The following is a 25386-nucleotide window of genomic DNA, read 5'->3' as shown; positions in this document are numbered from 1 at the left end:
GTGTGTGTGAAGTTTGAACTTGATCAATCCAGACATGTCTTGGATACGGATCCAGAACTGAATTCTTTAACAAAATGGCCGCCAGTCGGCCATTTCGAACTTGATCCGAAAAAAAAAAAGACGTGCATCAAGGTCCTATTATGTTTAATGTATGTACCAAATTTAAACAAAATCCATCCATGCATAACTGAGATACGGGTCCGATATGGTGAAAATGTGCGATTTCAATGCATTTTCGGCCTTAAAGCGGCCCCCATTTGGCTATCGTTAATGAGATCATGAAACAAATGCACATACATATTTGTGACATGATGTACCTTGTGTGTGTGAAGTTTGAACTTGATCAATCCAGACATGTCTCGGATACGGATCCAGAACTGAATTCTTTAAAACAAAATGGCCGCCAGTCGGCTATTTCGAACTTGATCCGAAAAAAACAAGACATGAAATGTCACAGTCCCCGTTATTTGATTATAAAGTACTGTAAAATCTGTATTAGAAGCCGCAGCTTCTATTAAAATGGTACAATGCAACAGAGGGAATGCGGCTTCTATTAGAGCAACCACACATATGAGAAATGATGAATTTTTGGTTCTCAATTGTTCAAAAAGAATGGGTGCGACTTCTATTAGGGATGCGGCTTCTAATACAGATTTTACGGTAGTACAAGGAACATCTGCAAACAGGTGAATGAATATGTACTCTATGTGGGTACAACTCATCATAAAGTGATTTCCCATAATCTAGTTTTGTACTGACAACTAAAAACTTCCACTGACCCATGTTCAGAATCTCAGAGTACACAAGTGCAACAAAACTATTTGTCATACATGTATACTTGCTCAAGAAATTGCATTCATAAATCTGAGTGAACCTTGATGTACATGACTTCTTTGTTAATCAGGTCTTAGTATATTACCAGGACCTGGGTTTGTTTCAACATCACCACTGGGCATCAGAATCATTCTCATGTTGTCAAATACAATTTTTTATTAATACAGTAAGGTTTATTATTTAAAATGTATTCATTGTACATAGAACAACATCTGTTAATTTAAACAATTGTAAAAGCTATGTTTTCAGAGCAAGTACATGTAATAATTAAGGAAGCCAGTAAAGGTTGGTCTGCTCATAACCTTCAATGGAGAAGTAACAATAATTGTTTGAAGTCTTTTTAGTGCAGTGATATTATTGCATTTCATCATTATTAATGGGTATAAAATACTGTAAACCATTTAATTTTCACTTCTAGATATATTCAGGATTCTATGAAATTTCAATAAAGTCCCTGACACTCCATGTTGTAGGAACCCAGAAAAAATTGCCTTGCAAAATTGAAGCAGTTCACAGCACCACTGTAAAAAAAAAAAGTTTAAAATGAGTATTGTTAAAGATATACACATGTGGGTTCATAAGACATACCGGTATGTACCAATCTGAGCGGTTCTAGAGATTAGTATCACAAGATTTTACTCTCCGTGATTCAATATCAGCCCTATGTATAACGCTGTGTTGATCAGGCGAACTAATTGACAATGACCCTACAGGTATCGCTATGCAATCACAGTAGTTTTGTATTCTTCTTGCATTTCGACCATGGAAAAATATTTGTTTTTGAGAGTGGCCGAATTATTAGAAGAAAAACAGAAACTATTTTTTTTTAGTATAAATTCTAGTAACTGAAATGCAGGATTGGTAAAGAACAAGACAATAAGCAAGATTGATAAACCTTCAGCGAGCACTCCTGAAATTTCAGATCATTGGTACCATGTTTTTGGATACATTCAATAAAATTGGGTTATTTATTTGATGTAACGAAACATGCATTCACAGCAGACGGAAATTCGTTTGAGATGTTACTGGATTTTTGTATTCAGTTTTCCATTTCAACCACCATCATCACTTAGTAAGCTGAGATCATGCATAAATGCACAGTGTAGTGCCACCAGAAAACCAATTGCTTGAGAATATTTTGCACCATTACACCATTTAAAATATTATATTAATTCACAGACAACAAAATAAAGATTTTCAATAACATATAAGTTTTCCCACAGTTTATGATTGTATGGCAATTACATGGCTTCACCAGTTTTACTCTGGAAGAAGTTGGAAACAGATAACAGGAAGGGGCTACATGGCTACATCTTTTTTTTTTGAATTTGAATCAAGCATGATTTTTAAATTTTTTTTTTTTTACAAATGTCTATTTCAGGGCAACAGAAACAAAAACAATAAATGTGTAGGTAGGCATTTTAACAATTGCACTACTAATATTGGATGAAAACGTCATTACCGATATAAATCATAATTCTGTTCAAATTAAAAATAAGATCACATTTAATTTAGTCAGTTTTCATAATTAAATACATAATAACATGTACTTATAAATTTGAATAAGGTTCAACGGCTTTTTCATTTAGTGCCAGTTTATACACCATAAAACTTCTGGTTTAGGTGTCACACTCAAAGAGTGAAAGGCCTTTGGTTTGGCATCGCGAAATGTTGGAATTGAATCCCCCCCAAAAATTCAGTAAAGTTTACGAAAAGTAAAGTATTTTCTAAAAGAAGTTTCGAATAAATACAAACACGAATACATTGCTTAGTTGTTAGTACCGGTAGCAAATGATCACGGTAGCACAATCTGGTCATTCTGTGTTTCGCAAGTGAATAACTTACTTGTTTTCGAAGTATTGCAATTGTTTATTATTATTCAGTAATGATTATAATACGCACAAAAAAATAATTCGTTGAATTTTTATGAATTGGAAGTAATATTCAACTTACTTTCATCGTAAACGAATGATTTCGGTCGAATGTAAATGCGATGCGATATCCGCCATGTTATTTCAGTACACGTGGTCATTTAAATATGTTAATGACGGCTCAGTGACCTCGTGGTGAACGCAACAGGGGATTCACCGATGTTTAGCAAGATCTTTATGCTTTGATTTTGACGGGGAAAACGGCATGATTTTTTTTAAATCGAAAAATTAGTTGTTTTCAAAAAAATAAACTGAGCATTCAAAGAATAATTTAACATTGTTCACAGAAATAACAGCCCATTGTCGAAACGAAGCTTACCCATTCACGCTATTCACAATAAACATGATACTCTTGAATAGGTGTCAATGACTACGGTAAAATATAAATTAGACTCTTTTAGGCATCAGGAGTGAATGAAATATCCAAAACATTAACGGTCCGTTCACAGACTGTGGTCCGTTGCAGACTGCTCGACCGACCGTCCATACACGTGTTGTCACTGTACATCCGCCATGTTGAATCGCACAAGATCGCCAAAATCTTCATTGCAACTAACAGTTCAATGCTCACAACATAAAAAATACGAATATAATCATAGGCAACCTGCTATTATATAATGAATAAATTGATCGACACAGGGAAATTCTCCCCCCCCCCCCCCCGAGTTGTGAATATTTCGGAAATCGCTACACAAGCAAAAGGCCGGAAAACGATTTACCGGTACTTGAAAACTATGTCCTCGTGAATTAATCGTTCGTGTACAATAATTTGACAGGGTATACAATTCACAAACTAGTTTCGTAGATTAGAGACAATTGTTTGCTTTTTTTGGTTTTTCACAAGAATATAAAGCTGGCAATCATCATAATATTCACGTCCGTACGTCACGAAATGTACACCAATCGTACCCCAATAAACTGGAAAACTTACCTTTGCAAACACGTCTCTTATGCCGCCTTCTTGAAGTTCTTGAAATCAAATAAAGTTACTAGTTCTTCTAGTAACGAGTGAATGAGACCACTGAGCCAAACAGAATACATGTATAAACAGTACTATAATAAATTGCACGCAATGGAGAAATCACGTGCCGTAATAACAGCAGCCTTACTCACAGATCTAATCTACTGTAAAATATTTTATTTCAGCTGGAATTATCATTCGCTGAAAAGACTTTTTCTGGGTGTTTTGTATTGAATTTATTTTCATTGATTTTTGACAAATTGACTGTAAAATATAAGAAAAGGGTATATTCGCTGGATTTTATTTTAACTGAAACATTCCTTCAGCGAAAATAGCAAAAAAATGTTGCAAGCAAAAATAAAGTATTTTACAGTAATTAATTTATTCTGAGCATGCGCAGACGTTTTGTCAATGTTGCCGGGAGAGGCAATTTTTGATAAAATCGTGAAAAAGACCCACTTGGGATTTTCAGATCTGGAAAAAAAATTACGTGCATACTCGGAGGGGACATGTTCATCAACCTGCCAAGTTTCACTGATATCTGCTGTAGAATTTCTGAGAAAATGTTGGAGACGGAATTATGGACATAACCTGAATTAGTAGTCCCCTTTTCAGGCTGCGCCTGAACAGGGACTAAAAATGACGTGCATCAAGGTCCTATTATGTTTAATGTATGTACCAAATTTGAATGAAATCCGTCCATGCATAACTGAGATCCGGGTCCGAAATGGTGAAAATGTGCAATTTCAATGCATTTTCGGCCTTAAAGCGGCCGCCATTTGGCTATCGTTAATGAGATCATGAAACAAATGCACATACATATTTGTGACATGATGTACCTTGTGTGTGTGAAGTTTGAACTTGATCAATCCAAGCATGTCTCAGATACGGATCCAGAACTGAATTCTTTAAAACAAAATGGCCGCCAGTCGGCCATTTCGAACCCGATCCAAAAAAAATCAAAGAAAGCTTAGAAAGAACTCCCATGTGCTGAGAGTATTGGAGACACATTAAATATAATTCGAAATTACTTAGCTGAAAACTAATTATGCAAATCAGAAAATTAATATGACCAGATTTGAGTGTAAAACTAATGAGGTCTGCGCAATGTAACAGAAAATCTATGTCTCCAAGTTTAATTGAAATGTGATTAGAACCAAAAAATTATGAATTATTATGCTTATTAGGGAATTAATATGAACAGATTTTTACCCCAAACTAATTAGGTTTGTACATTGTCCTAGAGCATCTTTATACTAAGTTTCATTGAAATGGAATAATTAGCACCGTGAAAACTCCAAAATTTCGACCCCTCTAAAAATTCGATCGCCTATTTATTTGCCGGGTTTCGGTGTTTTATTTACCTCCAAATTTTCGATTCCACTAAAAATTGCCGACTCATTCTTATTCGAAAATTGCGACCAGTTTTAGTTTTCCCACAAACGAAAAATCAAAGAAAGCTTAGAAAGAACTCCCATGTGCTGAGAGTATTGGAGACACATTAAATATAATTCGAAATTACTTAGCTGAAAACTAATTATGCAAATCAGAAAATTAATATGACCAGATTTGAGTGTAAAACTAATGAGGTCTGCGCAATGTAACAGAACCAAAAAATTATGAATTATTATGCTTATTAGGGAATTAATATGAACAGATTTTTACCCCAAACTAATTAGGTTTGTACATTGTCCTAGAGCATCTTTGTACTAAGTTTCATTGAAATGGAATAATTAACACCGCGAAAACTCCAAAATTTCGACCCCTCTAAAAATTTGACCGCCTATTTATTTGCCGGGTTTCGGTGTTTTATTTACCTCCAAATTTTCGACTCCACTAAAAATTGCCGACTCATTCTTATTCGAAAATTGCGACCAGTTTTAGTTTTCCCCCAAACGAAAAAAAAACCGATGTGAGCGTTCAAACGGGACCTTCCTCAAAGGCATGAATCCGGGTTTCTGATTGACTGAGAGATTTTTATTTTATTGGTAACGAAAATATATTCTAAATAAACGAAGTTTCAAATAAAAACGAACACAAAAATCTCGGCATGCTGCGTTTCTGAATTGTTGATTATTACTGTACTCAGTAGTGATTATAATAATGTACACAAAATAAATTTGTTGAATGGTTATGAAATACAAATAAAAGTCAACTTAGTTTCATCGTAAGCGAATGATTCCGGTCTCGTATAAACGTTTGATGCTGTAGGATATCCGCCATGTTCTCTTAGGTCAAATAGGTCAAATCGCTAATTAACCAATCAAAAAGCTGGATGATGCGAAAACGGCATGATTTTTTTTAAATAAAAAAATTAGTTGTTTTTAAAAAATAAACTGGTCATCTGAAGAATAATTTAACATTGTTCACAGTGATAACAGCTCATTCTCGAAAGGAAGCTTACCCGCTCACGCTAGTCACGATAAAAATCATACACGTGTACTCTTGAATAGACAGACGTCAATGACTACGGTAAAACTTAGACTCTATTTTAGCCGGCAGGATTGATTGAAATGTCCGAAAAATGACGCCAAAATACACCTTAAAAGTCCCATTTTATTTTCTTAAATCCCATTATATTTTTTAATCCAAGGGCGAATTTACGGCAGAATTTGGTCCCTCAAATCACCGGTACGGTGCTCAAATAAGGGACACGTGAGCTTTGATTCTAACCGGATACATTGCACTGGGTCGGGGAGATCGTTTGCTAAACTTCCATGTATCTTTTGTCCAATGGGTACCTGTACTTCGAACATTCACAAGTTTTCCTAGGTAGTGCGAGACAGCTTTGTCTTTTGACCTATTAGTTTTGTGCTGACCTCTTCTCCGCGTCTTGATGTTTTGTTTTGCTTGTCATAATACTCACTGATTGATGACTTTGTTTAGATTTTGAGTTACAACTCGGCCACGACCTTTGCTTTTACCGTGAAACATGAGGAAGTTTACGTCAATTGACGGACATTGCATTTTTTAAAAACTAATGAAGCACACTGTCTATCATCCCCATTTTTTTTTGCTGATTTCTATTCTGAAAAATTCGACCGTCCGAAAATGCACCTTAATTTTGACTCTAAAAACACGTCACATTTCTAACACAAATTATTTAAAACCAGTCGAAATTTTGGAGTTTTTACGGTACTTTAGATATCAGTGTGAAAGATTAAAATTGGTTAATTATGCAAATTAGGTAATTAATATGTACAGATTTTAACCCACAATTATTCAGGTCTGTCTATTGTCCTACAGCATCCATGTACATTCATTGATATGTGATGTATAGTACCTGAGATATCAGTGTGAAAGTTGGTTAATTATGCAAATTAGGTGATTAATATGCACAAATATTTACCGGAAACTAATTGGGTCTGCATAATTCTAGATTCATTGAAATATGATGATTAGTACTTTAGATATCAGTAGAAAAGCTGAAAATTAATTATGCAAATTAGGTAATTAATATGCACAATTATTTACCCTAAAACTAATCAGGTCTCTGCATAGTCCTAAAGGATCTATGTACCAAGTTTCATTGAAATGCGATGATTAGTACTTGAGATACCCGTGGAAAAGCTGAAAATTAACTAATTATGCAAATTAGGTGATTAATATGCACAAATATTTATCGAAAACAATCAATCTCTGCATAGTCCTTGAGTATGTAAGTACCAAGTTTCATTGAAATGTAATGCTAACTACTTATATCAAATGCTGAAAATTAATTAATTATGCAAATTAGGTAATTAATATGTACTGATATTACCATAAAAACTATCAGGTCTGTGCAGTGTCGTATGACATCTATGTACCAAGTTTCATTGAAATGTGATGATTAGTACTTGAGATATCAGTGGAAAAACCGAAAATTGACTAATCATTATGCAAATTAGGTAATTAGTATCCACGGATTATTACCAAAAACTAATCAAAACCTAGCATTAGTTCAGAGCATCTATGTACCAAGTTTCATCAAAATCCAATGAGTGGTTGTTTAGATATCAGTGGAACAGTCATGGAACCACTAAAAAATAGCTAATTATCATGCAAATTAGGTAATTAATATGCACGGATTTTTACCAAAAATTAATCAAATCTGCGCATATGTTCAGAGCATCTATGTACCAAGTTTCATCAAAATCCAATGAGTGGTTCTTTAGATATCAGTGGAACAGTCATAGAACAGCTAAAAATTAGCTAATTATCATGCAAATTAGGTAATTAACGAGCATGGATTTTTACCAAAACCTAATCAAATCTGCGCATTGGCCCAGAGCATCTATGCACCAAGTTTCATCAAAAACCAATGTATGGTTCTTGAGATAGCAGTGGAACAGTCGGACACACATACACACATACACACATACACACATACAGACACACTAACTGCAAAGACTCCCATTTTGTGCTTCGCACATGGGAGTCAAAAAAACCATGTGAGCGTTCAAACGGGACCTTCCTCGAAGGCATGAATCCGGGTTTCTGATTGACTGAGAGATTTTTATTTTATTGGTAACGAAAATATATTCTAAATAAACGAAGTTTCAAATAAAAACGAACACAAAAATCTCGGCATGCTGCGTTTCTGAATTGTTGATTATTACTGTACTCAGTAGTGATTATAATAATGTACACAAAATAAATTTGTTGAATGGTTATGAAATACAAATAAAAGTCAACTTAGTTTCATCGTAAGCGAATGATTCCGGTCTCGTATAAACGTTTGATGCTGTAGGATATCCGCCATGTTCTCTTAGGTCAATTAGGTCAAATCGCTAATTAACCAATCAAAAAACTGGATGATGCCAACGTGTTCAAATTATCATAGCTTATTTAAATATGTTAATGTTATTGAACGCAATGCGGAAGAGATTGGTGTTGTAGTACGATGTTTTGGCTTGGATTTTGATGCGAAAACGGCATGATTTTTTTTAAATAAAAAAATTAGTTGTTTTTAAAAAATAAACTGGTCATCTGAAGAATAATTTAACATTGTTCACAGTGATAACAGCTCATTCTCGAAAGGAAGCTTACCCGCTCACGCTAGTCACGATAAAAATCATACACGTGTACTCTTGAATAGACAAACGTCAATGACTACGGTAAAACTTAGACTCTATTTTAGCCGGCAGGATTGATTGAAATGTCCGAAAAATGACGCCAAAATACACCTTAAAAGTCCCATTTTATTTTCTTAAATCCCATTTTATTTTTTAATCCAAGGGCAAATTTACGGCAGAATTTGGTCCCTCAAATAAGGGACACGTGAGCTTTGATTCTAACCGGATACATTGCACTGGGTCGGGGAGATAGTTTGCTAAACTTCCATGCATCTTTTGTCCAATGGATACCTGTACTTCGAACATTCGCAAGTTTTTCTAGGTAGTGCGAGACAGCTTTGTCTTTTGACCTATTAGTTTTGTGCTGACCTCTTCTCCGCGTCTTGATGTTTTGTTTTGCTTGTCATAATACTCACGGATTGATGACTTTGTTTAGATTTTGAGTTACAACTCGGCCACGACCTTTGCTTTTACCGTGAAACATGAGGAAGTTTACGTCAATTGACGGACATTGCATTTTTTAAAAACTAATGAAGCACACTGTCTATCATCCCCATTTTTTCATTTGCTGATTTCTATTCTGAAAAATTCGACCGTCCGAAAATGCACCTTAAATTTGACTCTAAAAACACGTCACATATCTAACACCAATTATTTAAAACCGGTCGAAATTTTGGAGTTTTTACGGTACTTTAGATATCAGTGTGAAAGCTTAAAATTGGTTAATTATGCAAATTAGGTAATTAATATGTACAGATTTTAACCCACAATTATTCAGGTCTGTCTATTGTCCTACAGCATCCATGTACATTCATTGATATGTGATGTATAGTACCTGAGATATCAGTGTGAAAGTTGGTTAATTATGCAAATTAGGTGATTAATATGCACAAATATTTACCGGAAACTAATTGGGTCTGCATGATTCTAGATTCATTGAAATGTGATGATTAGTACTTTAGATATCAGTAGAAAAGCTGAAAATTAATTATGCAAATTAGGTAATTAATATGCACAATTATTTACCCTAAAACTAATCAGGTCTCTGCATAGTCCTAAAGGATCTATGTACCAAGTTTCATTGAAATGCGATGATTAGTACTTGAGATACCCGTGGAAAAGCTGAAAATTAACTAATTATGCAAATTAGGTGATTAATATGCACAAATATTTATCGAAAACAATCAATCTCTGCATAGTCCTTGAGTATGTAAGTACCAAGTTTCATTGAAATGTAATGCTAACTACTTATATCAAATGCTGAAAATTAATTAATTATGCAAATTAGGTAATTAATATGTACTGATATTACCATAAAAACTATCAGGTCTGTGCAGTGTCGTATGACATCTATGTACCAAGTTTCATTGAAATGTGATGATTAGTACTTGAGATATCAGTGGAAAAACCGAAAATTGACTAATCATTATGCAAATTAGGTAATTAGTATCCACGGATTATTACCAAAAACTAATCAAAACCTAGCATTAGTTCAGAGCATCTATGTACCAAGTTTCATCAAAATCCAATGAGTGGTTGTTTAGATATCAGTGGAACAGTCATGGAACCACTAAAAAATAGCTAATTATCATGCAAATTAGGTAATTAATATGCACGGATTTTTACCAAAAATTAATCAAATCTGCGCATATGTTCAGAGCATCTATGTACCAAGTTTCATCAAAATCCAATGAGTGGTTCTTTAGATATCAGTGGAACAGTCATAGAACAGCTAAAAATTAGCTAATTATCATGCGAATTAGGTAATTAACGAGCATGGATTTTTACCAAAACCTAATCAAATCTGCGCATTGGCCCAGAGCATCTATGCACCAAGTTTCATCAAAAACCGATGTATGGTTCTTGAGATAGCAGTGGAACAGTCGGACACACATACACACACACACACATACACACATACACACATACACACACACATACAGACACACTAACTGCAAAGACTCCCATTTTGTGCTTCGCACATGGGAGTCAAAAATGACGTGCATCAAGGTCCTATTATGTTTAATGTATGTACCAAATTTGAACAAAATCCGTCTATGCATAACTGAGATCCGGGTCCGGAATGGTGAAAATGTGCGATTTTGATTCATTTTCGGCCTTAAAATGGCCGCTATTCGGCTATCGTTAATCGGATCATGAAAAAAATGCAAGTGCATATGTCCCATATAATGTGTGATGTATGAGTGAAGTTTGAACTTAATCGGTCCATGCATGTTCGAGATACAGGTGATCATGGACGCACGGACGCACGGACGCACACAGGGCAAAACATAAGTCCCCGTTTTCGGACTGCGTCCGAACGGGGACTAATAACCATGTCTGCCACAGCGACCATACAACTACCTAATCACCACACATTTATGCACACTCTCTCTGCAACACACATCTACCATACGTACATTTCTGCTCCTTTCTTAGTTGTCATCAAACTTGTAAGAAATTGTACGACACTGCCGTAGAATGATAAACATCTTCGCAATAAGGATTCATCTAATAAACCAGCATCTGCACATGCTTTGGCTCGGACAAGTTTCTATAAAAAAGTTGAAATAGCATTTACAGTTTTCTAGGGAGTGAATCAAAGAAACAGTATCTTGTTACAGTGAAACAAGTTAAACTGAGAAAACAGCCACGTGGGACGCCAGCTGACAATTTAAAAAAAGTGCATAACTGATTGTTTTAAAACTACTTAAATAGTTTTTTTAAATATTCATCTATTACTTCAAAACTTGGCAGATAATTAATACAAGTAATAATAGTTGGTAATATCCTGCCAAAATAGTAATGTCTTGATGCAAGGGTATAAGCAAAAATATAAATTTGATCAAAAATCACACCAGTTGTACAAAACAGAATTGTGAACCAAATATTATTCCTTCGCATTTTGTTTGGTGCACAGTTTTTTCAGTCTATCAAATCTTTACTAATATGGAAAAGACAGATTCTGATATTGCTATAGGCTCTGTTAAAAAGACTCTGATATTGCTATAGGCTCTGTTAAAAAGACTCTGATATTGCTATAGGCTCTGTTAAAAAGATTCTGATATTGCTATAGATTCTGATATTGTTATAGGCTTTGTTAAAATGATTCTGATATTGCTATATGCTTTGTTAAAAAGATTCTATTATTGTTACCAACTTTTGAAACAGGGAAAAAAAACACACAATCTAACCTTATGTTGCGTTTTCCATTTTTCTAGCAGTTGGCGGTTTCTTTTCGCAAGTGGTGTTCCTTTCCAGTTCACTTCCTGTGCCATCAACTCCTCAATCATACGTCCCAATTCTCGTAATGCCCTGACTCTGCGTGTATAATGCCTAGTACATGGTAACAACGCAAGATGCTGACAGTGTAATGTCAGAAAATAACACTCTGTAGTAAACTTAGGATCAGACCAAGCGTCTAGAAAAATGAAAAGACAATATGCATATTCAGATTCAAGGCACACATTGATATACAATTATATTCAGAGTGAGGGCCCATTATGAATATGCAGGTTTAGGACCTATTCAGATTTAGTAGATGTTCGTATACACGCTCAGATTCAAGGGCCACTGGTATGGTGATACATATTCAGATTCAGGGGCAACTTCTATTTAAGGTATAGAGAGGGCAGTCACTGTTAATAGCACTATGGTTGTTGCTATGTGTATGTTAAGTACCAGTAGTGGAGATCCCACCTGAGGTTGGGATGCAAATTTGAGGAAACTTTGGTTCAGTCTTCAGATCCTTGCATTTGTCTAGGCTTGTTTGACACCAAGAAGGTACATTAGAAATTATGATCAACAAGATCTGTCATATACACATATAGTCCCAAACATCACTGTGACTAAATCAACTACATGTATGTGTACTGCTTTCAGAAGAAACATTGAAAAACCACAGAAGGTGCCAGTTATATATTTAATTGTGACACACACACTAATGCAGACACATTCAGACACAACAATAGTGCAGATATCTTACCAATTGATTTTTTCCAATCACTAACTTCCTGCACTGTAGCTTTAAGTCTTGTATCTTGGGAAAGATCAATGCGACATTTCGCATGATGTAAATATACTGGATCAACCTACAATTATAAATACAGACAGAATCATGTTAGTTAGGGGAAAGCAGAAACTGAAACATACAAAATATATACGCCCGCCCAACATAATACAACAAGTCAAACGCAAAGGGACAGATACACAACCAATACCATGATTGGGCTTACATATGTGAACAAATTCAGCGTTAACAAATTACAGTGCGAGTCTAGTGCATTTAAAATCTCACCAAAAGACACTCCTCATTATGCATTGCAAAAGCTGATAGTGTTTTTTTTTCACATTTCATGTTTAATTTGTCAACACCTTGAAAGAGTGCTCATTAATTTCCATTACTCACTGATTATACTATTAACCATTTTACCACAAGTTCCCTTTTTTCATCACAAATTCCCAAAATAGTTTATTGATTGAAATTGTGTCTGTTGCCTCCAAAATTATGGTTCATTTCGAGAAATATTGAACAATATAAGAAAACAAGCAGCCTCTGGGCTGAGATAGCTCCGCTGTTAGCAATGCACATTTCAATTAAAGAACAGAAGATATCATTAGAAAATGAACAATATGCATAGTATCAATGCAATGGGGACTTGCTGTTTTCAACAAGAATTCAAAAATATCATTTTTCACCATAAATGTTTGTGGTTTTTAACAAGAAGTTTTTATCAAAAATGACAAAAATATTCACCAAAATTAGAGAATTAAAGATATCATTACAAAATGAACAAATCTGAGAGAGGTCCACATGTAGTACCTATATAAAATAAGATAAGATAACAGCTTTATTACAACCGTGTAGAAAATTTTACATTTCTAATTTGGTGTTTAAAATGTAATAAAGTTAATAATGAATAACTAAAAAAGTAAGTAGGCGAACGTTGAGTAAATAAAAAGTTAAATAAGTGTGACTGAGTGTATTCTTTTGTTTGTTCATTTATGTAATATATATAATGTTCGATATATGTAATATCAAAGCAATTGGACTTTTTAACAAGAAAATATCACTTTTTACCAAAAATATTCACCCAAATTAGAGAATTGTAGATATCATTACAAAATGAACAAATCTGAGAAAGGTCTACATGTAGTACCTATATATGTAATATCAAAGCAATTGCACTTGCGGTTTTTAACAAGAAGTTGAAAATATCACTTTTTACCAAAAATGACAAAAATATTCACCAAAATTAGAGAATTAAAGATATCATTACAAAATGAACAAATCTGAGAGAGGTCCACATGTAGTACCTATATATGTAATATCAAAGCAATTGGACTTGCGGTTTTTAACAAGAAGTTGAAAATATCACTTTTTACCAAAAATGACAAAAACATTCACCAAAATTAGAGAACTAAAGGTATCATTACAAAATGAACAACTCTGAGAAAGGTCTACATGTAGTACCTATATATGTAATATCAAAGCAATTGCACTTGCGGTTTTTAACAAGAAGTTGAAAATATCACTTTCTACCAAAAATGACAAAAATATTCACCCAAATTAGAGAATTGAAGATATCATTACAAAATGAACAAATCTGAGAAAGGTCTACATGTAGTACCTATATATGTAATATCAAAGCAATTGCACTTGCGGTTTTTAACAAGAAGTTGAAAATATCACTTTCTACCAAAAATGACAAAAATATTCACCCAAATTAGAGAATTGAAGATATCATTACAAAATGAACAAATCTGAGAAAGGTCTACATGTAGTACCTATATATGTTATATCAAAGCAATTGCACTTGCGGTTTTTAACAAGAAGTTGAAAATATCACTTTCTACCAAAAATGACAAAAATATTCACCCAAATTAGAGAATTGAAGTTATCATTACAAAATGAACAAATCTGAGAAAGGTCTACATGTAGTACCTATATATGTAATATCAAAGCAATTGGACTTGCGGTTTTTAACAAGAAGTTGAAAATATCACTTTCTACCAAAAATGACAAAAATATTCACCCAAATTAGAGAATTGAAGATATCATTACAAAATGAACAAATCTGAGAAAGGTCTACATGTAGTAGCTATATATGTTATATCAAAGCAATTGCACTTGCGGTTTTTAACAAGAAGTTGAAAATATCACTTTCTACCAAAAATGACAAAAATATTCACCCAAATTAGAGAATTGAAGTTATCATTACAAAATGAACAAATCTGAGAAAGGTCTACATGTAGTACCTATATATGTAATATCAAAGCAATTGGACTTGCGGTTTTTAACAAGAAGTTGAAAATATCACTTTCTACCAAAAATGACAAAAATATTCACCCAAATTAGAGAATTGAAGATATCATTACAAAATGAACAAATCTGAGAAAGGTCTACATGTAGTAGCTATATATGTAATATCAAAGCAATTGGACTTGCGGATTTTAACAAGAAGTTGAAAATATCACTTTTTACCAAAAATGACAAAAACATTCACCAAAATTAGAGAATTAAAGATATCATTACAAAATGAACAAATCTGAGAGAGGTCCACATGTAGTACCTATATATGTAATATCAAAGCAATTGGACTTGCGTATTTTAACAAGAAGTCGAAAATATCACTTTTTACCAAAAATGACAAAAATATTCACCAAAATTAGAGAATTGAAGATATGATCATGAAATGAACAAATCTGAGAGAGGTCCACATGTAGTACCTATATATGTAATATCAAAGCAATTGAACTTGCGGTTTTTAACAAGAAGTTGAAAATATCACTTTTTACCAAAAATGACAAAAACACTCACCAAAATTAGAGAATTAAAGATATCATTACAAAATGAACAAATCTGAGAGAGGTCCACATGTAGTACCTATATATGTAATATCAAAGCAATTGGACTTGCGTTTTTTAACAAGAAGTCGAAAATATCACTTTTTACCAAAAATGACAAAAATATTCACCAAAATTAGAGAATTGAAGATATGATCATGAAATGAACAAATCTGAGAGAGGTCCACATGTAGTACCTATATATGTAATATCAAAGCAATTGGACTGGCGGTTTTTAACAAGAAGTAGTCGAAAATATCACTTTTTACCAAAAACGTCAAAAATATTCACCAAAATTAGAGAATTGAAGATATGATCATAAAATGAACGAATCTGAGAGAGGTCTACCCAAGGTACATATACACCAAGTATCAAAGCATTCAGGCTTGTAGTTTTCAAGAAGAAGTCGAAAAAGTAAAACACTGACATGGACGACGACGGACAATCACTCATATGATAAGCTCCGCTTGACAAAGTCGACAGCGGAGCTAAAAATGCAGACAAATTTGGGAAAGAAAGTCTGGTGGTGAAATGTTTAACAGATTCACCATTTTCGTAGGTCCGAAGTCACCATGTGATGGGACGTATCATTTATGATGGACCAGAGATACGGGAAATGAACATCTTTGTGCATTTGTTTTCACATGATAACCATCTCTCCTTTCCAAGTGTGTACGTATTGACATAATCTAATTATACATCTATACATGACAGCCAATAGTTTCATTGATACCATTTATTTAAAATCAATTCCCCATACCATATGTAAACTGTTCCTTACCTTATCTAATTTAATTTTGACACTTAATTGTTGAAGTACATGTAAAAAGTTCAACATAAAACCATCATTGCACAATAAACTGTCATCAGCCTGCAATAAACAGTATAGTTCAGAAACATAAATTATTGAATATGATTCACAAGCCTAAGCTGCAGTACATAATTTTTTTCATATGCTAAGTCATCAACTCCATTATTAATGTAACTAGTAATGTTATAAATTAATTCATAGTAAATATTATATAGTAAGTACAAAGTAAATGCATTAATTATTCGCTGGAATTTTCATTTCACAATTTTCGTCAATAAGGAAAAATCCGCTAAAATAAATTCATGTGAACATGTAAAATAACAATAGTACTGTAAAATATGTATTAGAAGCCGCGGCTTCTACCGGGGGTATTAAAATGGTACAATGCAACAGAGGGGATGCAGCTTCTATTAGAGAATCTACACATATGAGAACCGGTGAATTCCTCAATTGTTCAAAAAAAATATGTGAGGCTTCTATTAGGGATGCAGCTTCTAATACAGATTTTACGGTACTCATTGTTTTCCTGCCAGGTTCGTGAACTTAAAACCGAGGGAAATTGCTCAAAGCATTGAAATAGTGGTTTTACAGTACTCCTAAGTATGCATTATGTTATGTACCAGCATTTCAATTGCCTGAATAAGTCACTCTGATTGGTCAAGAGCATGTTTTTAACTATGCAAGCTGAGGTAAAATACCGGTACAGTGTATACTATAGTTTTTCAAGTTTAAAAGTAGGCCCCAAAACATGAATAATACACAGTAGACATAAATCCTACATGTCAACTGTAATTGGCTCTACGAGCATAGAATGTAATGTACAACATTGCGAGCCTTGGCTATATATTATTTTATTTTAGCACGGTTGTAAAGTAGAATGCTTCATGTGTTGTATCACATTTCTGCATAGTTTTTCGATGCTTTGAAGTTATTTCCAAGGCAACTACTATAATTAATACGTTTATGGCAAACTGAAAACATAGAACATCTAATAAGCAAGGGACTGACACTGTGTAGAGCAATGAAAATATGTAGAATGACAGAATAAAACCATCCAACGTATACAACCAAATAATTTCAATTAAAAGTTTACCTACCTGCATCTGAGCTTTTTTATGATTTTTATTGATGACATTTGCTATGTAATCAAGACCAGCTTCTCTGGTCTCTGAGTTCACTAAAATACAATGTAGCACCTTAAACAGTTCATTCTGAAGAAGAAAAAAACCAATGACATGTGAGTTATTACAGTCTTTCAGACATCGACAGGTAGCAAAGTGTGACAATAAAGTATGGGACAAGTCATGCAATATTTTGTTGGTCACATTAGTATAAATACTGTGTTCACACATGTGCCAAAAACCCGGTTTGGAGACCAGCTTTATAGTTAAGCCAGCGTTGAAACACGTATGAACAAGATAAGTCTGTGCCATGCCGATTTAATTTAAGACATCCTAAAATGCCAATTCTCAACCGTCACCTTGGACTTACAGAAACGATTTTAGCACATGTGAACAATATCGCCGTCTTAAAAGCATGCCCTCAGAGTCAGCCTCGCTCTGAAGTTCCATTTATTGCAAGTATTTCAAAGAAACAAGGTGGCCAATAACAACTGCGGCTAAGTTTAGCCTTTATACTCGTATGAAAACAGAACCAATTAAAACCACTGATAACGAATGTTTACCAAGTTAGTCAAGCCGGCTCTTTGGCACATGTGTGAACATGGTATTAGTCACTGACATAAAGTAAATAGAGAACTCTGTCAGCTACCAGATACTGTAAAATGACTAATTTTCACTGGGTTTAAATTTCACTGATTTAACATTTCAGGCATATTCAGTGGGTTTTAAATTCATTGTTTTATCATTTAGATAATGTGTTCTATGCTAAATATTACATATTCACTGGGTTTTAATTTAGCGCATTTTCCAGTCAGCGAAATTAGCAAAATTAAAACCCAGTAAATAATTAACCCCTTTACAGTATGCAGCAGTATAGAACACAAACCAAAGTGTGCTTACAAGGAGTAGCTACACGGTTAAAATTATATTCTGAAATCATTCATACTGCTGTTGGGGTCTTGGGACAATTATGTGAAATATTTGATGTGTGAATTTGCACAAATTGTGGGAAATGTGAAATAAATTCTACAATGATTTTCAGAAGAGTTTACAAATGTTGAAGGTCATTTTTATGAGCTTTGAGTGAGCTGCTGTAGAGCATGGTCGGGGAGCCGAAGTAAACAGTTAAAGTCAAGAAAACAGCACAAGCTCAACTTTGAGATAATCTTGAGCAACCAAATTTATATATGTTGCTCATCTTGTTACACTGATTGGAGAGTCTTAACAAAGTACAGTTTTCTGAGAGCTTTCAGCGTTTGTTTTCCCTGTGATAGTTGTCAGGCAGTGAAAATACACAGACGCCCACCCCCAAGAATAGGAATGAGTCACCACATGCAACAGCTTTATTTCAATGTCTGGTGTGATAATGGCTTTATGAAGGCAAATGATTGGTTCAATGTCATTAGACAATGATGTGGATATTCACTGTGAATTTAAAAGATTACTGAGACTTACCCGAGCTGTTTCCAGTGATGTCTGTAGTGTCGCATTTATAAGGCGACAATTATCAACAGTCACAGCTCCAGAAAAATATTTATCAACTAGTCTTGACTGAGATAAAAAAAAAAATCATATTCAGTTTAGTATTTTTAATATTAATATTAAACATTGAACTTGAAACAAAAAGTTATTGTATATATGATTCACATAGTCTTTTCTGATATTTATGTTCACTCACATAATTCTTCAAAAAATAATAAAATTAAAAGACCATTTTCCATTCTCTGCGAGATCTCGCTTTATGCATGAAATCAAACGTAAAAACAGAACAAAGATCAAGATCATGTTGTAGTGGCGACAAACATCGCGTGGGGTTCGACAAACTAAAAGTATTATGAGGGATATTTCCATGCCTAATTATGTGTTGTACACATTTGATGATGGTCAATTTTGATGAAGTAGGAGTATTCAAACGCAATATTCCTCTATCAAAGATCGGCCTTCCGATGTGAGCTACGTACCCCAGACCATTCGTCCCGGTGTTATCGCTATCGCCACACGAGACTCCAGCTTGTCTCCTATACAATTTTCCTTCCGCCCACTTAATTTTAATATTCATATGACCTTTGCACTGACATCGATAGCCAATCGCATTCGACCGCGGACGTCACTCTAAATAAACAACTGAATAAATTAATATACCATATTTGGAAGATAGCGGGTAAATTCAACGTTGTTGGTATGTTCCTTCGGGTTCCGAAGTCGCACGAAACGAGTTCATGTTCCGTTATCTTTCGCAAGTAAAACAGGTCGATATGTATTAAACATGGCATTTGTTTTCTTGTTTTAACCCCCTTATTACGCAAGCTTCCGTCGAAGTGGTGTTTTTTTCGACGATTTGTGGCATGTTGCAAAACGAACGAAACATTGCGGCATTCTTAGCGGTGGATAAGGGATCGACTATGTCGTCACATTTATGTCTCGTTTGAAAGAGAATAAACAACCGCTCAGAAAAATATGTTGCTAATATTTAAGTGCGGTGCCTTGAAATCGCCTGCCCGACGTCCAAATTTCAAAAGGATGTTCGATTTGCAATGACGACCGTTCATATGTACTAGGCGACGTTACTAATTACTACTAGGGTCGGTGTTTGCATTAAGAATTATAGAACAAAAGATCAGCAAAGCAGTGCTTTTGTCGGCGATTTTGTCAAAGGGAATATTGATAAAATGTTGCAAAACAGAATCGCGAGTTGGGTGAAAAATTGCGCCGGCGGCATTCTCAGCGATGTCAGTGTACTGGAACTAACTCCAAGTTTCGTTGCCGCATTCACCTGATCCTCAATTAGCGCAACTAGCGGTGAAATTACCAGTATTATTGGGTTTGGATCTAACCCTAGTTCTTTGATGACAAGTGGAAGAATTTGGAAAATAAGCGATTTTCCGAAACCAGTCGGCAAAAAAGCGACAGTATCTTTCCTGTTACATATAGCTTCAATTGCGGACAATTGTTCTTCTTTGATAGAGTTGATGCCATCGATGTGTTTTAAGACACTGTCCACTGCTGACGCGACAATTTCCTTAGAAATCATTTTGATTTGATTTATGGATGGCGAGCACCGACACTCCGATCCGATGAACTAATCAAAACTAAAATGGCGCGTGTCACGTGACTTTGTTTACTAAAGATAGCGTGGGCGTTTGATTGACACTCAACTCATTAGTATTCCACCAATCACAGCTACATCTACTTTCTGGATGTGCGCAGTCAAATTGTATAGGAGACAAGCTGGAGTCTCGTGTGGCGATAGCGATAACACCGGGACGAATGGTCTGGGGTATGAGCTACGAAATAAAGGAATTCAAGTTCAAAATCAAATTATTTGATTTTTGCGGCAGACATTCAGTACGCGCCTTTCACGCAACTTGCAAGATCTCGTAGTTGAATGAAAAATCACCTATTTAAAAACAACTTACATCGTCCTCAGCAAACACAGAGAGACTAAAAAATGAACCCAAGAATGAAAGTCGTTGAAGTTCTCTTCCAACAGCATTTGTGATTGGTTTGGGAAGCCAACATGGTAGAGAGGTCATCTAATAATAAAAGAAATATGTCAATACAATAACATAGAATACATTATGTGGTTCTACTATGTGAATACTTATCAGTTCAGACATGACGTGATAACTGTTATTTGTTACAAATTATACATAACTGTACATCATGTGGAGTGTGTGACCAAATCCTTATCATAATGGCATTTGATGTGCTAGCCATGTTTTAACAAGATCTGAACACAAACACCCACAGAGCATCCCACTAAGTACCCAGAATATGATGCTATTTGGTGTTCACAGAAAAATTTGAACTCCGGATACATATCAACCATAACAAGTCATTGAAAATGACACAGTCCCCGTTAAATTAAGTTCTCTTTATGCTCGTTATATTAAAGCGGAGGGGTTGTCGCGAGCGTGTCCTTGAAACTTGAGTTCCAAGCGGCGTATACAACAGATTGTTTATTTACATCAAAACACGTGTTCCGTGTAGTAGTAATATGGCCAAAAATAAAAACAGCCGTTATTCGGCCATCTTTGATCTGATTATGAAACACACTGATATGTATGATGTATGTGCCAAATACGAATGAAAATGGTACATAAATTGTGGAAATATAGTAGTAAGGCCAAAAAGTCAGATGGCTGTCAATCGGCCATCCTTGACCAGATTTTGAAACAAATTGTCATGGACATGTATCCTAACATGTATGATCTATGTACTAAATTTGAATGAAAACTGACAAAGCATGTTCAAAATACGACATTTTCAAAAAACAAGATGGCTGCCAGTCGGCCATCTTTGATCCAATTGTGAAATAAATTGTCATGGACATGTATCCTAACATGTATAATCTATGTACCAAGTTTAAATGAAAACTGACAAAGCATGTTCAAAATACAACATTTTCAAAAAACAAGATGGCTGCCAGTCGGCCATCTTTGATCCAATTGTGAAATAAATCATCATGGACATGTATCCTAACATGTATAATATATGTACCAAGTTTGAATGAAAACTGACAAAGTATGTCCAAAATACAACATTTTCAAAAAACAAGATGGCTGCCAGTCGGCCATTTGAATCTAATCGCTAAACCACTGCATGTGCATATGTCCCACATAAAGTACTAGGCACATGCAAAGAATGAACGGAATCAGTCCAAGGGATTCTGAGATATGACTCCGGATGGACGCATGGACGGACACCGAATTATAAGTCCCAGTTTTCGGACTTCGTCTGAACGGGGACTAATTACCGTACTTCCTCGATCATAGACCCTTCAGGAGAATAAGCCCAACCCTCTATTTTTAGACATTTTTAACGAGTTGAGGGCATCCTCAATTATAGGGTGTTTTTCGAATTAATTAATAATTAAGAGTGGCACAACATGGTTCACACACTTTCTATTCTGTTATTTATCCAGCATGAACCCTGATTTTTTTCAAAAAGACGGAATATTCCCCCTGCATGGAGAACGAAAGATGTAATTTGGATAATTTTCATGGATGGTAAGATGGTTACAAAAAAATTATCTTTTCTGAAGTGGGCGAGTATAAGCCCTGGGGGGAAGTATAGTACCTCTGTTACATTACACCCCTATTATAGTATCACACTCACCAAAGTACAAATTGGTCTTCTTGATCCTAGTTTTATTTCACAAAGTTCACTCAGTGCCTAGAAACAAACAAAATGAATTCACTTTTGTTTAACCAAAGTTATTGTCAATTACATCATATAATTAGATCATCAGTTTGTAAATAAAATTAAAAAAATATGCTGACAATTGCAATATACGTACACTAAAACCTATGCAGGCTAGGACAGAACATATATTACTAGAGACGAGTTAGACCGTGAAGAGCCTCCCAGCAAAGAAGTCCTGTAGTCAAAATCCAAGGCAGGGGGACATGTGATTGTGGTGGGATAGCTAAAAATATTGACATTTTCATCTTTAGCTTTTGCCCACAACAAAATTATGATGCACAATTTTGTTATATATTTTCCTTAACATGTTTTTTTTTTAAGGTTTTTTACAAATGCTATAGAAACACAAGAATTTATACACAGAACCATTTTGTGAAAGGTGTGAAAAGTTAACATATACTGAAGGCAAAGTTGAGAGGGCATAGTTGTATTGGGGTGTAAATATGGTAGGTAACTAAAATGTACAAATACATGTACTAGTTATTTCTAAAATCTGTAAGAAGTGATCTTACTATTAAGACATCGCCAGCTGAAGCCGATTTATACAATTCACGAAAGCTATCCGTAGAGGATCTTAGCAGCCAATGTGTTAAAATTACAATGCACAGTGTTTAAACCCAAAGACTACCAAATAAGATGGATACATACCATTAATGGATATTTAAAGTTATCAGAATCTAATCCACATCGTTGTACAGCCTGTGCCAACCCTAACAACACTGGAGTAAATACCTGACAAATAATAACAAAATATAGTTTATACAAATAGATGTAATAATGTAATATACTTTATTTTAGTTGGAACTGATTTTCGCTGAAAAGACTTTTTGAAGGTTTTATATGAAATTTATTTTCACTGATTTTTTACAAATTGAATGTCAAATATAAGAAAAAAATTATATTCGCTGGATTTTATTTTCATTGAATCATTCCTTCAGCGAAATTAGTGAAAATTAATTCCAAGCGAAAATAAAGTATTTTACAGTAGTTGAGCGCTGATAAAACACAAATTACACTAGCCTTTCGATTGCTACAATATGTTGTTCTGATTGGATGAGAACTTGTATTTAATTATGCAAGCAGTGGTAAAATAGATGATGTTTTTTTTGTGTTGAGAAGGAGGCCCCCAAACATGAATAACACACAGAAAATCTTGCTATCAACAGAAATCAAGAAATACGATATTTTTCGCTATGAACGTAGAGAGTATTGAAGAACCTTGCAAGCCACAGATATTCGGGGTTCAACAGAGATGCACAGGAAAGTTAATGTTTCAGAAGTTCGCAAACGTCATAAAAAAATTATTGTGGTTTTGTTTATCCCCGAAATGTAATCGAACACAAAACACCAAATTTGCGTCAGTACTTCTGTGAAATTACGTCAGTTGAAATGATTCAACATATATCAACATTGCCATCAACCGAAAACTACACAAACCAAAATACATGTGAGAATACCGTTAGCCATATTCACAATTATTTCTCCTCTTATTTAATAGGTTGAATACCCATGACTAGACATGTACCGTTAATTTGGAACAAAAATAAATGTACAAAAGGTACACCCAGAAAAAAAATAACACATGAAAATACTTACAATCAGATGAAATAACATGCACACTTATAGTCCACATCAAGTACATTTTTAGTAGACCCACATACAAGTACACTTGAAACATATTTCACATCAAGGAAATGTCAAGAAGCCATAGTTTAGTATGTTTATATTAAACAGTATGTGTACACAAGACAAAAAATACTCGAATGATAATAAGAATCTCACAAAACCAATTTAAGAACTGTGTTTTAATGAAAAATATAATGATAATAAGAATCTCACAAAACCAATTTAAGAACTGTGTTTTAATGAAAAATATAATGATAATAAGAATCTCACAAAACCAATTTAAGAACTGTGTTTTAATGAAAAATATAATGATAATAAGAATCTCACAAAACCAATTTAAGAACTGTGTTTTAATGAAAAATATAATGATAATAAGAATCTCACAAAACCAATTTAAGAACTGTGTTTTAATGAAAAATATAATGATAATAAGAATCTCACAAAACCAATTTAAGAACTGTGTTTTAATGAAAAATATAATGATAATAAGAATCTCACAAAACCAATTTAAGAACTGTGTTTTAATGAAAAATATAATGATAATAAGAATCTCACAAAACCAATTTAAGAACTGTGTTTTAATGAAAAATATAATGATAATAAGAATCTCACAAAACCAATTTAAGAACTGTGTTTTAATGAAAAATATAATGATAATAAGAATCTCACAAAACCAATTTAAGAACTGTGTTTTAATGAAAAATATAATGATAATAAGAATCTCACAAAACCAATTTAAGAACTGTGTTTTAATGAAAAATATAGCTCAATAAAAGTGAATATTTGAATACTTACTGCCGTAAAAGTTGCTTCATCTTGATTTGTGACATGAACTAACTCGTACAAAAATCCACGTGGTAAAACCCGACATAGCTGATATGGAACAATCCATGACGGTTTACTGGATATCCTAGTAGTTTAACGAGTAATTAATAGGGTTATTTCAGATTTGAAATTGAAATGATAAATCTGATTGAGATGATAAATTTCATTCTTT

At 34.1% G+C, this 25386-nt stretch overlaps 1 protein-coding gene and 1 long non-coding RNA gene across 2 annotated transcripts in view; both read right to left on the bottom strand.

Annotated features, from left to right (window-relative positions):
* LOC100370074 (ubiquitin conjugation factor E4 B) overlaps positions 1-25386 on the bottom strand; it is a 55068-nt gene that overhangs the window by 9030 nt on the left and 20652 nt on the right. The window contains exons 9-18 of the mRNA XM_002737305.3: positions 25185-25299; positions 23412-23495; positions 22677-22733; positions 20975-21091; positions 19014-19109; positions 17535-17648; positions 16408-16497; positions 12766-12871; positions 11975-12201; positions 11201-11334 (exon numbers count right to left, since the gene is read on the bottom strand). Coding sequence (XP_002737351.1) covers positions 11201-11334; positions 11975-12201; positions 12766-12871; positions 16408-16497; positions 17535-17648; positions 19014-19109; positions 20975-21091; positions 22677-22733; positions 23412-23495; positions 25185-25299 — 1140 coding nt within the window. The remainder of the gene's footprint in view (positions 1-11200; positions 11335-11974; positions 12202-12765; positions 12872-16407; positions 16498-17534; positions 17649-19013; positions 19110-20974; positions 21092-22676; positions 22734-23411; positions 23496-25184; positions 25300-25386) is intronic.
* On the bottom strand, positions 973-3391 carry LOC146734075 (uncharacterized). The gene is made up of 2 exons (XR_014926581.1): positions 2788-3391; positions 973-1355 (listed from the first exon to the last, which is right to left on the bottom strand). It is a non-coding gene; the product is annotated as an uncharacterized LOC146734075 (long non-coding RNA).

This window comes from Saccoglossus kowalevskii, chromosome 15, assembly GCF_978046115.1.
Source record: "Saccoglossus kowalevskii chromosome 15, keSacKowa6.1, whole genome shotgun sequence".
Taxonomy (NCBI): Eukaryota; Metazoa; Hemichordata; class Enteropneusta; family Harrimaniidae; genus Saccoglossus; species Saccoglossus kowalevskii.
Note: the sequence above shows the minus strand (reverse complement) of the source record. Positions and strands in the feature narration are given on the sequence as shown.